At 43.5% G+C, this 14,732-nt stretch overlaps 1 protein-coding gene across 1 annotated transcript in view; it reads right to left on the minus strand.

Moving 5' to 3' along the window:
• Window positions 1-14,732, minus strand: part of LOC134538544 (proton-coupled amino acid transporter-like protein pathetic) — a 101,222-nt gene that overhangs the window by 73,442 nt on the left and 13,048 nt on the right. Inside the window, exon 2 of the mRNA XM_063379959.1 lies at window positions 13,100-13,187. Coding sequence (XP_063236029.1) covers window positions 13,100-13,173 — 74 coding nt within the window. The 5' untranslated portion in view covers window positions 13,174-13,187. The remainder of the gene's footprint in view (window positions 1-13,099; window positions 13,188-14,732) is intronic.

Consider the following 14,732-nt stretch of genomic DNA (forward strand, 5'->3'; position numbering starts at 1 on the left):
AGTGGGAAACAAATACATTTAGGAACCTTTCAAGCCATTAATATTTTTGGGAAATTAAACGCGAAATGTTTGCTAGAAAATATGATTTTCCTTTTGAAAATAAGAAATTTCGAGTCATTCGAGTTATTCTGGTTACTGTTGAGTAATTTTAGGCAACCTTTGAGAGTCAAAGATCATCAGTATCCAAGATGGCGTCCTGTAATTAAACTACACCTCGCACTTCAGCCTGAAGCCTTTGCTAGAATCAGCATAACTATACAATTTTTAAGTTACATATCACGTTTCTTTCAGAAATGTTACAATTATGCCATATAATTTAATTGTACGATATTGATGATTATCGTGTCAGAACAACTTTCAATTAATTGTAAAACTCGTATAATCATGTAAATTAAAAAAAAAAACCGTTTCATACACAATATACCAAGCTCTACTTCAAGCTTTGAATAGATGACAGGCCAGTAAATTATGGTTCTGAGTCAAAACAAAATCTATAAATCAAAAAGATAGTGTAATAATTTTCGAGCTATAGGCATTTTTGGAAATTTTGACTAAAAACTTTCGCTACTCAATTCTTTTGATAACAAATCAAAATAAATTTTAAAAAATTTATACTTTTAGGGGAAATTTTATTTGAAATATTTATGCTGCAATTAATTCTTATCGGGCGAATATTACTAATATATAACTAACAAGATTTTTGAAAAAAATGGCTAATCAAAGCAAATAACATGTTAAGTAAGCAAATAGAATTTTTTCGGGGGTGAATAGTCAAAGTAAATCGATTAAAACTTGCCGCATAAGTCGTAGGAAGAATTTGTTTCACTAAAAATATAGCATGTATTATTCTTTTAAAATTATTATTATTAAAAACGTTGTTTATGATTGTGTAGCAAAACTTTATAGTCACAATATCAAATTATTAGGAGCAGGGCGAGGATATAAAATCTTTTCAAAATTTTTTTATAACTCCATATTACAACACTTTTTGAATATTGGGTTTTTGATTTAGAAACATGATTTACTGGCCTAAATTAATTCTCGGTTTGATGCAGAGTTATGGACATCCTGGTTATGTGTATAAATAAACTAAATTTTGTAGGTACACTACCGTTTTAATAATAGTAACTAATAATAAATAACTTAATTGTTTATGCAAAAAAAATAATAAAATATTTTATTTTATCTTTTCGTTTACATTAATTGACAAATACTAACAATTAATTTATTTTTTACTAATTAACTTCCATCCATTCAAATTCATTCCATTAATTTTTAAATATGCACAATATATTATTTTAATAGATAATTATATTTTTATAGGGTATTAATATTTTACGTGTATTAAAACCACTTAGCTTTTTTATTTGATATAATATAGGTATGCATTAAATTGATTATATTGTGTGTTTTAGGCAATTAAATAGTGAAGAATTCACTAAACTTTCGGCTGATATTTCAGTCGCCATCATCAGTCTCACATTCTTCTACTGAAAGTCTTTCCATTCCTTTTGCTTGATAAGCTTTTACCTTAGAGATAACTGGTTTCTGATCAGGAAATTGAATTAAGTTTTCAAAGCAAGGCAGTGCCTGTGTTTGCAAAGAACTAAGCTTCAAAAATAACTGAATCAATCCAGCTTGAATAAGAGGTAGATTATTGTAGAACATATTTATAAATGTATGCTGATTATAAAAGTAAGAAAAAAGTAAATTATCGATGATATATTCCATTTATTAAACATCGAAGGCTAAATACGGTGTTTTAAAATTAACGTTTGAGTGTTTTAAACGACTGTTTGAAGAGTGTCACTAGTTGTTATTGCTGTAGTAGTATATAATAGTATTTCCTAGATCAGGCCTCAGGCGGTGGATTGAAGATTGTCGGTCCGCCATCTTGGATTGTGACGTCACGACGGCAAAAATTCCTCAAAATTCCTCAAAAATGACTCAAAATGACTCAAAATTTCCCGTTTTAAGAAAAAATTTCCCGTTTTCGAGGGAAAAATTCCCGTTTCGAGGGAAAATTTCCCGTTTTAGTCCTTAAAAATCCCAGCGGCTAGAAATGTCCTGATAGAGGCTTAAGCATCCTTAACTCAAGCCTCAGTTAAGCCTCTATCAGGATGTGACCTTGACCTTTGACCTTGACCCCGACGGCCATCTTGGATCCACCATCTTGGATGACGTCATTTCGTTTTCTCGAACATTCCGGCATTGTGTTATCCGCCATTTTGAATTATGACGTCACCGTTGCAATTTCCGTTACGGCCGCCATCTTTAAATTTATTATCCGATTTTAATGAAAAAAAATTTAAAATTATAAAAAATTAAATAATAAAATTTTTAATAAAATATTTAAAAAAAAACATTTACGACACGGAGCTCGGAGTCCTCGGTTCGAACCCGACGAGTGCAAAAAAATTAAAAATGGTGACCGATCCTTCCCTCACAGTGGACGCAGGCATACTGACTCCCACCACTTTTTTTTTCAAAGCATATATATCGTCAGGTAGTATGACGTCATGTCCGCCATCTTGTCTTCGATGCTGGAAGCCATCATCATTGTATCGTCGGCTAGAGTGCGCTGACGCCATGTTAGTTTAATTCTTATCCGCTAGAATGCAGTAATCATTTATTATTGCTGTGACACCCGTCATCTTGAAATTTGACCGCCATCTTGAAAATCCGTTATTATTTAGCTATAAATTCGGGAAAAATTCCAAAATTCATTAAATAAATTTGTAATCTATATACTGATTAATTAGATCGACTAAGGTCCTTGGTACAATCTAGGACGATGCAAAAAAATTAAATATAACATCAATTTAACATAATAGTAACAGGTTCGAGGAATTAAACACCACAAGTTCTTTTACAAACATAATATTTATTACATAATTTATATTCTACTACAGGATCATTTGCGAAAGCCAGCAATCTTATAATCATTTAGTTCGGCAGCGGTGTGAAATGACTAATTCTTAGCTCCAATCGGTTTATACTAGACAGAGTCCAGTCAGAACCTTTACAGACATAGTCCACCTCTTCTTGACAGAGTTTCTGGATACCGTTTTTAACAGTTTGCTTCACATCGTTAGAACTGTAAATTACTGCAGCCGATGTCTTGAATGCACACTTCTTCACTTTGTCATCGAACGGATATGGCTTTCCATATATACAGTCCAACCACAAGTTATATTTCAAAGGTCCGTTTGTTGCTACATCATCAGTAAGCTGATTGATTACGTCATCTCTGATATCATCAAGAAAATTACAAATGTCTTTCGACTCACCTAACGTATTTAAATAATAATAGTCCTTCAATGTTCCACGAAATGCAGACTGCGCCAAGTAGAAGCCATTACCGTTCACTTGTAATGCTCCGAACACAGTCTTGGGTTTATTTTCCTGTTCAGACGTCATACCAAACGGTTGCTGAACTTCGGTTTTCTTGCTTGTACGCTCACGAGCCTTCAACCTAAACCGAGGAGTCGAAATTTCTGCAGGTAGTTCAGCAGTAGGCACACGGACTTCACCTTTACAGTTTTTCGCATGTCGTCGCAAATTATCAATTCGAGTAAACCATTCATGACACTCATCACATCGAAACTTCATGCGAGATGGATTCTTCGTGCATTTGCTCCGCTCATGTCTTCGTGCATCATGGGAAAATGCGAACGACGTATCACAGTAGCTGCAAGGATACCGTGGTGATGAAGACGATCCTTTCAGACCCGATCCAGATACAGGCGTTACAACAGTAGTACCATTTCCAGGCATTCTCTTATGCACATCGATGCATCGTTGTTGCGACGAAACCTTTACTTTCTGCCGAACAGCAGGACATTTGCATGCCTTCATGTGCGTTTTCATATTATCTTTTCTGGCAAACTGCTTGTGACATTTCTCACAAACAAACATTTTACGATATAGGTTCTTGGCACATTCGCTCCTCTCGTGTCGCCGAGCATTGCTGCTGTTTGAGAAAATCTTGTCGCAATAACAGCACCGATGTTCGCTAGTTGTCAAATCAGCATCCATTGAAGTCTCCATCGAGGTCGTATCGTCGATCGTCGTGGTTTCCTGCACATCCAGCTCAGTAGTCGTTAAGCTATCTTCTGCTGGTGGTATCACATCTGTTGAAATCTCCTCCAGTGTTGACATCGACGTTGTCAACGGAATCTGCTCCTTCTCCGTCGTAGCTGTCGTCAAGGTTCCCGTAGACGATGGTACAACCTCCATCGAGTTCGTCGTTAAAGTCGGTAAAGATGCCATCGAGTTCGCAAGAACAGGTAATTACGTGATTAATGCACCAGAAGAAACAAACTAGGTGATCCTTACACCGACGACGTCAGTAACAAACTGAGCGTCCTGTTGTCTAGGACTCGCTTATATACATGCACCGTATGGAATAAAACGCTAGTCAAATCAAGAACCATTTACAATAATACTAGAGTCAAAACAACATTAAAATAGAAGGACCATCAACGAAAAGGCAGCACATTTGGAAGCACCGACAACGAAAAGGCAGCACATTTGGAAGCACCGACAACGAAAAGGCAGCACATTTGGAAGCACCGACAACGAAAAGGCAGCACATTTGGAAGCACCGACAACGAAAAGGCAGCACATTTGGAAGCACCGACAACGAAAAGGCAGCACATTTGGAAGCACCGACAACGAAATGGCAGCACATTTGGAAGCACCGACAACGAAAAAGCAGCACATTTGGAAGCACCGACAACGAAAATACAGCACATTTGGAAGCACCGACAACGAAACGGCAGCACATTTGGAAGCACCGACAACGAAACGGCAGCACATTTGGAAGCACCGACAACGAAACGGCAGCACATTTGGAAGCACCGACAACGAAACGGCAGCACATTTGGAAGCACCGACAACGAAAAGGCAGCACATTTGGAAGCACCGACAACGAAACGGCAGCACATTTGGAAGCACCGACAACGAAAAGGCAGCACATTTGGAAGCACCGACAACGAAAAGGCAGCACATTTGGAAGCACCGACAACGAAAAGGCAGCACATTTGGAAGCACCGACAACGAAAAGGCAGCACATTTGGAAGCACCGACAACGAAACGGCAGCACATTTGGAAGCACCGACAACGAAAAGGCAGCACATTTGGAAGCAGCGACAACGAAAAGGCAGCGCATTTGGAAGCACCGACAACGAAAAGGCAGCACCATCATCAAAAAGGCCGCACATTTGTCATTGGCTCCAATATTCATTGGCTCCAATATTCATTGGCTCCATTATTCATTGATTCCATCAGTCTATTGATTCCATCAGTCTAGTGACTCCATCTATCATTGGCTCCTACAGTCATTGGCTCCTACAGTCATTGGCTCCTACAGTCATTGGCTCCAACAACTGTATTTTGTCTCACCAACTCCAAATATATATTTGGCTAGAATTCTACGAGTCTAAGAGACTATGAGACCACATGGCTACGAGTCTAAAATGATCTAGCTGGTTACGAGTTATACATGGCTTGCGAGGCTACAGAGCTACGAAGTTTCTAGTACACAGGTTTACATGACTGCGAGGATACAGGACTACAAGTCTGCAAGAGTACTTGACTACGAAGGTACTCGTCTACATGACTCCAGTTACCGCATCTGTCTTCGACGGAATTTTCTCTTTTGCTCCAACTGCTCCATCAGCATTATGTTATAAGATTACAAGGCCTCTTGCTTACGTAGCTTCAAGTCTACAAGCCTCCAATGCATCATGACTACGAGACTACGATCCATGAGGTTACGAGTCTACGCGATTGCGAGTCTTCTAGGTTACGTGATCGCGAGGCTATAGGACTACGAAGCTTCCAGAACGCATGGTTACGAGACTGCGAGGCTACAATTCTACGAGGTCCCAAGACATCCAGGCTACGCGACTACGAGCCATGAGGTTACGAGACTACGTGACTACGAATCTTCAAGTTTACGAGACTGCGAGGCTACAGAGCTACGAAGCCTCTAGTACACAGGTTTACGTGACTGCGAGGATACAGGACTACCAGTCTGCATGAGTACTTGACTACGAAGCTACTCGTCTACAAGGCTACAATTACAGCATCTGTTTTCGTCAGAATTTTCTCTTTTGCTCCAACTGCACCACCAGCATTATGTTATAAGATTACAAGGCCGCTTGCTTACGTAGCTTCAAGTCTACGAGGATACTTGGATACGTAGCTTCAATTCTATGAGGTCCTAAGACTTCATGACTACGCGACTTCGAGCCATGAGGTTACGAGATTACGTGACTACGAATCTTCATGTTTACGAGACTGCGAGGCTACAGAGCTACGAAGCCTCTAGAAAACGAGTTTACGTGACTGCGTGGATACAGGAATACAAGTCTGCATGAGTTCTTGACTACGAAGCTACTCGTCTACAAGGCTCCAATTGACACATCTGTCTTCGATGGAATTTTCTCTTTTGCTACATCTACACCATCAGCATTATGTAATAAGATTACAAAGCTACTTGCTTACGTAGCTTCAAGTCTACGAGGCTCCAATACATCATGACTACGAGACTACGAGACATGAGGTTACCAGACTATGCGATTGCAAGTCTTCAAGGTTACGTCATCGCGAGGCTATAGGACTACGAAGCTTCCAGAACGCATGGTTACGAGAATACATGACTAATTGGCCGCATGGCTACGAAACTTTATGTCTCTAACTGACTACAATAGCACTATTCAGTGGTGAGAGTTAATTTATTTCATGCAAAGGTACTTGCTGCAAGCAGTTCCACTTTTCAACATCAGATGACGTCACGTTTTGCTTGCAGGTAAAATAATATTTATTTATTTTATGCGGGATGCGGGTTGTTCACTATCGATCGCATAAGAAGAATGGCATTGATAGTCTTCAAGGAGAAGGAAGTTCGTCCTTCCTGCTAGTGCTTCTCAGATTTCTCACGGTCCGCCATCTTGGATTGCGACGTCACGGCTGCCATCTTAGATGGGTGTGACTTTGACCTATGACCGAAACCGCAGGAATGATCGCAAGCACACGGATTAACCATCAAAATATTGATAAGAATAATCAGGAGCACACGGAGAAAACCATCATAATATTGGCAAGAATAATCAGGAGCACACGGAGAAAAACGACACATGTTTTCTTTGATATCATAAAATTACAGAAAAAAAAATATTTTAAAATAAAAAAAAATTAATAAAAAAATTTAAAATAAAAACAAAAAATACATAAACAGATTCTGCTAGCTTGTAAACTTATCATTGCTGAGCAAAGATAGAGTTCTAGTACAAGCCAGAATTTTATGTATTTTTTGTTTTTATTTTAAATTTTTTTATTAATTTTTTTTATTTTTAAATATTTTTTTTCTGTAATTTTATGATATCAAAGAAAACATGTGTCGTTTTTCTCCGTGTGCTCCTGATTATTCTTGCCAATATTATGATGGTTTTCTCCGTGTGCTCCTGATTATTCTTATCAATATTTTGATGGTTAATCCGTGTGCTTGCGATCATTCCTGCGGTTTCGGTCATAGGTCAAAGTCACACCCATCTAAGATGGCAGCCGTGACGTCGCAATCCAAGATGGCGGACCGTGAGAAATCTGAGAAGCACTAGCAGGAAGGACGAACTTCCTTCTCCTTGAAGACTATCGATGCCATTCTTCTTATGCGATCGATAGTAAACAACCCGCATCCCGCATAAAATAAATAAATATTATTTTACCTGCAAGCAAAACGTGACGTCATCTGATGTTAAAAAGTGGAACTGCTTGCAGCAAGTACCTTTGCATGAAATAAATTAACTCTCACCACTGAATAGTGCTATTGTAGTCAGTTAGAGACATAAAGTTTCGTAGCCATGCGGCCAATTAGTCATGTATTCTCGTAACCATGCGTTCTGGAAGCTTCGTAGTCCTATAGCCTCGCGATGACGTAACCTTGAAGACTTGCAATCGCATAGTCTCGTAACCTCATGGCTCGTAGTCTCGTAGTCATGATGTATTGGAGCCTCGTAGACTTGAAGCTACGTAAGCAAGTAGCTTTGTAATCTTATTACATAATGCTGATGGTGTAGATGTAGCAAAAGAGAAAATTCCATCGAAGACAGATGTGTCAATTGGAGCCTTCTAGACGAGTAGCTTCGTAGTCAAGAACTCATGCAGACTTGTATTCCTGTATCCACGCAGTCACGTAAACTCGTTTTCTAGAGGCTTCGTAGCTCTGTAGCCTCGCAGTCTCGTAAACATGAAGATTCGTAGTCACGTAATCTCGTAACCTCATGGCTCGAAGTCGCGTAGTCATGAAGTCTTAGGACCTCGTAGAATTGAAGCTACGTATCCAAGTATCCTCGTAGACTTGAAGCTACGTAAGCAAGCGGCCTTGTAATCTTATAACATAATGCTGGTGGTGCAGTTGGAGCAAAAGAGAAAATTCTGACGAAAACAGATGCTGTAATTGTAGCCTTGTAGACGAGTAGCTTCGTAGTCAAGTACTCATGCAGACTGGTAGTCCTGTATCCTCGCAGTCACGTAAAACTTTGTATTAGAGGCTTCGTAGCTCTGTAGCCTCGCAGTCTCGTAAACTTGAAGATTCGTAGTCACGTAGTCTCGTAACCTCATGGCTCGTAGTCGCGTAGCCTGGATGTCTTGGGACCTCGTAGAATTGTAGCCTCGCAGTCTCGTAACCATGCGTTCTGGAAGCTTCGTAGTCCTATAGCCTCGCGATCACGTAACCTAGAAGACTCGCAATCGCGTAGACTCGTAACCTCATGGATCGTAGTCTCGTAGTCATGATGCATTGGAGGCTTGTAGACTTGAAGCTACGTAAGCAAGAGGCCTTGTAATCTTATAACATAATGCTGATGGAGCAGTTGGAGCTAAAGAGAAAATTCCGTCGAAGACAGATGCGGTAACTGGAGTCATGTAGACGAGTACCTTCGTAGTCAAGTACTCTTGCAGACTTGTAGTCCTGTATCCTCGCAGTCATGTAAACCTGTGTACTAGAAACTTCGTAGCTCTGTAGCCTCGCAAGCCATGTATAACTCGTAACCAGCTAGATCATTTTAGACTCGTAGCCATGTGGTCTCATAGTCTCTTAGACTCGTAGAATTCTAGCCAAATATATATTTGGAGTTGGTGAGACAAAATACAGTTGTTGGAGCCAATGACTGTAGGAGCCAATGACTGTAGGAGCCAATGACAGATGGAGTCACTAGACTGATGGAATCAATAGACTGATGGAATCAATGAATAATGGAGCCAATGAATATTGGAGCCAATGAATATTGGAGCCAATGACAAATGTGCGGCCTTTTTGATGATGGTGCTGCCTTTTCGTTGTCGGTGCTTCCAAATGCGCTGCCTTTTCGTTGTCGGTGCTTCCAAATGTGCTGCCTTTTCGTTGTCGGTGCTTCCAAATGTGCTGCCGTTTCGTTGTCGGTGCTTCCAAATGTGCTACCTTTTCGTTGTCGGTGCTTCCAAATGTGCTGCCTTTTCGTTGTCGGTGCTTCCAAATGTGCTGCCTTTTCGTTGTCGGTGCTTCCAAATGTGCTGCCTTTTCGTTGTCGGTGCTTCCAAATGTGCTGCCGTTTCGTTGTCGGTGCTTCCAAATGTGCTGCCTTTTCGTTGTCGGTGCTTCCAAATGTGCTGCCGTTTCGTTGTCGGTGCTTCCAAATGTGCTGCCGTTTCGTTGTCGGTGCTTCCAAATGTGCTGCCGTTTCGTTGTCGGTGCTTCCAAATGTGCTGTCTTTTCGTTGTCGGTGCTTCCAAATGTGCTGCTTTTTCGTTGTCGGTGCTTCCAAATGTGCTGCCATTTCGTTGTCGGTGCTTCCAAATGTGCTGCCGTTTCGTTGTCGGTGCTTCCAAATGTGCTGCCTTTTCGTTGTCGGTGCTTCCAAATGTGCTGCCTTTTCGTTGTCGGTGCTTCCAAATGTGCTGCCTTTTCGTTGTCGGTGCTTCCAAATGTGCTGCCTTTTCGTTGTCGGTGCTTCCAAATGTGCTGCCGTTTCGTTGTCGGTGCTTCCAAATGTGCTGCCTTTTCGTTGTCGGTGCTTCCAAATGTGCTGCCGTTACGTTGTCGGTGCTTCCAAATGTGTTGCCGTTTCGTTGTCGGTGCTTCCAAATGTGCTGCCGTTTCGTTGTCGGTGCTTCCAAATGTGCTGCCGTTTCGTTGTCGGTGCTTCCAAATGTGCTGTATTTTCGTTGTCGGTGCTTCCAAATGTGCTGCTTTTTCGTTGTCGGTGCTTCCAAATGTGCTGCCATTTCGTTGTCGGTGCTTCCAAATGTGCTGCCTTTTCGTTGTCGGTGCTTCCAAATGTGCTGCCTTTTCGTTGTCGGTGCTTCCAAATGTGCTGCCTTTTCGTTGTCGGTGCTTCCAAATGTGCTGCCTTTTCGTTGATGGTCCTTCTATTTTAATGTTGTTTTGACTCTAGTATTATTGTAAATGGTTCTTGATTTGACTAGCGTTTTATTCCATACGGTGCATGTATATAAGCGAGTCCTAGACAACAGGACGCTCAGTTTGTTACTGACGTCGTCGGTGTAAGGATCACCTAGTTTGTTTCTTCTGGTGCATTAATCACGTAATTACCTGTTCTTGCGAACTCGATGGCATCTTTACCGACTTTAACGACGAACTCGATGGAGGTTGTACCATCGTCTACGGGAACCTTGACGACAGCTACGACGGAGAAGGAGCAGATTCCGTTGACAACGTCGATGTCAACACTGGAGGAGATTTCAACAGATGTGATACCACCAGCAGAAGATAGCTTAACGACTACTGAGCTGGATGTGCAGGAAACCACGACGATCGACGATACGACCTCGATGGAGACTTCAATGGATGCTGATTTGACAACTAGCGAACATCGGTGCTGTTATTGCGACAAGATTTTCTCAAACAGCAGCAATGCTCGGCGACACGAGAGGAGCGAATGTGCCAAGAACCTATATCGTAAAATGTTTGTTTGTGAGAAATGTCATAAGCAGTTTGCCAGAAAAGATAATATGAAAACGCACATGAAGGCATGCAAAGATCCTGCTGTTCGGCAGAAAGTAATATTTTCGTCGCAACAACAATGCATCGATGTGCATAAGAGAATGCCTGGAAATGGTACTACTGTTGTAACGCCTGTATCTGGATCGGGTCTGAAAGGATCGTCTTCATCACCACGGTATCCTTGCAGCTACTGTGATACGTCGTTCGCATTTTCCCATGATGCACGAAGACATGAGCGGAGCAAATGCACGAAGAATCCATCTCGCATGAAGTTTCGATGTGATGAGTTTCATGAATGGTTTACTCGAATTGATAATTTGCGACGACATGCGAAAAACTGTAAAGGTGAAGTCCGTGTGCCTACTGCTGAACTACCTGCAGAAATTTCGACTCCTCGGTTTAGGTTGAAGGCTCGTGAGCGTACAAGCAAGAAAACCGATGTGCAGCAACCGATTGGTATGACGTCTGAACAGGAAAATAAACCTAAGACTGTGTTCGGAGCATTACAAGTGAACGATAATGGCTTCTACTTGGTGCAGTCTGCATTTCGTGGAACATTGAAGGACTATTATTATTTAAATACGTTAGGTGAGTCGAAAGACATTTGTAATTTTCTTGATGATATCAGAGAGGACATAATCAATCAGCTTACTGATGATGTAGCAACAAACGGACCTTTGAAATATAACTTGTGGTTGGACTGTATATATGGAAAGCCATATCCGTTCGATGACAAAGTGAAGAAGTGTGCATTCAAGACATCGGTTGCAGTAATTTACAGTTCTAACGATGTGAAGCAAACTGTTAAAAACGGTATCCAGAAACTCTGTCAAGAAGAGGTGGACTATGTCTGTAAAGGTTCTGGCTGGAATCTGTCTAGTATAAACCGATTGGAGCTAAGAATTAGTCATTTCACACCGCTGCGGAACTAAATGATTATAAGATTGCTGGCTTTCGCAAATGATCCTGTAGTAGAATAGAAATTATGTAATAAATATTATGTTTGTAAAAGAACTTGTGGTGTTTAATTCCTTGAACCTGTTACTATTATGTTAAATTGATGTTATATTTAATTTTTTTTGCATCGTCCTAGATTGTACCAAGGACCTTAGTCGATCTAATTAATCAGTATATAGATTACAAATTTATTTAATGAATTTTGGAATTTTTCCCGAATTTCTAGCTAAATAATAACAGATTTTCAAGATGGCGGTCAAATTTCAAGATGACGGGTGTCACAGCAATAATAAATGATTACTGCACTCTAGCGGATAAGAATTAAACTAACATGGCGTCAGCGCACTCTAGCCGACGATACAATGATGATGGCTTCCAGCATCGAAGACAAGATGGCGGACATGACGTCATACTACCTGACGATATATATGCTTTGAAAAAAAAAGTGGTGGGAGTCAGTATGCCTGCGTCCACTGTGAGGGAAGGATCGGTCACCATTTTTAATTTTTTTGCACTCGTCGGGTTCGAACCGAGGACTCCGAGCTCCGTGTCGTAAATGTTTTTTTTTTAATATTTTATTAAAAATTTTATTATTTAATTTTTTAATAATTCTAATTTTTTTTTCATTAAAATCGGATAATAAATTTAAAGATGGCGGCCGTAACGGAAATTGCAACGGTGACGTCATAATTCAAAATGGCGGATAACACAATGCCGGAATGTTCGAGAAAACGAAATGACGTCATCCAAGATGGTGGATCCAAGATGGCCGTCGGGGTCAAGGTCAAAGGTCAAGGTCACATCCTGATAGAGGCTTAACTGAGGCTTGAGTTAAGGATGCTTAAGCCTCTATCAGGACATTTCTAGCCGCTGGGATTTTTAAGGACTAAAACGGGAAATTTTCCCTCGAAACGGGAATTTTTCCCTCGAAAACGGGAAATTTTTTCTTAAAACGGGAAATTTTGAGTCATTTTGAGTCATTTTTGAGGAATTTTGAGGAATTTTTGCCGTCGTGACGTCACAATCCAAGATGGCGGACCGACAACCTTCAATCCACCGCCTGAGGCCTGATCTAGGAAATACTATTATATACTACTTGCTGTGATTCAACTTTTATAAATATTATTAACTTACGTTGAGCTGAAATTTTCCAGTGGTATTATTGACAGTGTGGATGATCCAATTGTATGCATTTTCTTGTCCGCCATGTTGATACTATCATCTGTAACACACACACAAATCACGTAACTATAATTTGATTCCTTTTATAATTCGTTTATAAATATAACCAAAAATTAAAACAATATTTGTTGTGATGTCGGATGTCATGTCTGTGTTTTGCGCAGGGTCGATTATGGATCCACACATTACTTAAATAGTCAAAACTGGTAAATGTCTGAAGGGCATCTCGCTTCCAGAAAGCACAGGAAAAAACCCACTGCCTCTCCCGGTAGTCGGGCAGTCGGGCAGTCGGGCAGTCGGGCAGTCGGGCAGTCGGGCAGTCGGGCAGTCGGGCAGTCGGGCAGTCGGGCAGTCGGGCAGTCGGGCAGTCGGGCAGTCGGGCAGTCGGGCAGTCGGGCAGTCGGGCAGTCGGGCAGTCGGGCAGTCGGGCAGTCGGGCAGTCGGGCAGTCGGGCAGTCGGGCAGTCGGGCAGTCGGGCAGTCGGGCAGTCGGGCAGTCGGGCAGTCGGGCAGTCGGGCAGTCGGGCAGTCGGGCAGTCGGGCAGTCGGGCAGTCGGGCAGTCGGGCAGTCGGGCAGTCGGGCAGTCGGGCAGTCGGGCAGTCGGGCAGTCGGGCAGTCGGGCAGTCGGGCAGTCGGGCAGTCGGGCAGTCGGGCAGTCGGGCAGTCGGGCAGTCGGGCAGTCGGGCAGTCGGGCAGTCGGGCAGTCGGGCAGTCGGGCAGTCGGGCAGTCGGGCAGTCGGGCAGTCGGGCAGTCGGGCAGTCGGGCAGTCGGGCAGTCGGGCAGTCGGGCAGTCGGGCAGTCGGGCAGTCGGGCAGTCGGGCAGTCGGGCAGTCGGGCAGTCGGGCAGTCGGGCAGTCGGGCAGTCGGGCAGTCGGGCAGTCGGGCAGTCGGGCAGTCGGGCAGTCGGGCAGTCGGGCAGTCGGGCAGTCGGGCAGTCGGGCAGTCGGGCAGTCGGGCAGTCGGGCAGTCGGGCAGTCGGGCAGTCGGGCAGTCGGGCAGTCGGGCAGTCGGGCAGTCGGGCAGTCGGGCAGTCGGGCAGTCGGGCAGTCGGGCAGTCGGGCAGTCGGGCAGTCGGGCAGTCGGGCAGTCGGGCAGTCGGGCAGTCGGGCAGTCGGGCAGTCGGGCAGTCGGGCAGTCGGGCAGTCGGGCAGTCGGGCAGTCGGGCAGTCGGGCAGTCGGGCAGTCGGGCAGTCGGGCAGTCGGGCAGTCGGGCAGTCGGGCAGTCGGGCAGTCGGGCAGTCGGGCAGTCGGGCAGTCGGGCAGTCGGGCAGTCGGGCAGTCGGGCAGTCGGGCAGTCGGGCAGTCGGGCAGTCGGGCAGTCGGGCAGTCGGGCAGTCGGGCAGTCGGGCAGTCGGGCAGTCGGGCAGTCGGGCAGTCGGGCAGTCGGGCAGTCGGGCAGTCGGGCAGTCGGGCAGTCGGGCAGTCGGGCAGTCGGGCAGTCGGGCAGTCGGGCAGTCGGGCAGTCGGGCAGTCGGGCAGTCGGGCAGTCGGGCAGTCGGGCAGTCGGGCAGTCGGGCAGTCGGGCAGTCGGGCAGTCGGGCAGTCGGGCAGTCGGGCAGTCGGGCAGTCGGGCAGTCGGGCAGT

Source organism: Bacillus rossius, chromosome 13, assembly GCF_032445375.1.
Source record: "Bacillus rossius redtenbacheri isolate Brsri chromosome 13, Brsri_v3, whole genome shotgun sequence".
Classification (NCBI taxonomy): domain Eukaryota; kingdom Metazoa; phylum Arthropoda; class Insecta; order Phasmatodea; family Bacillidae; genus Bacillus; species Bacillus rossius.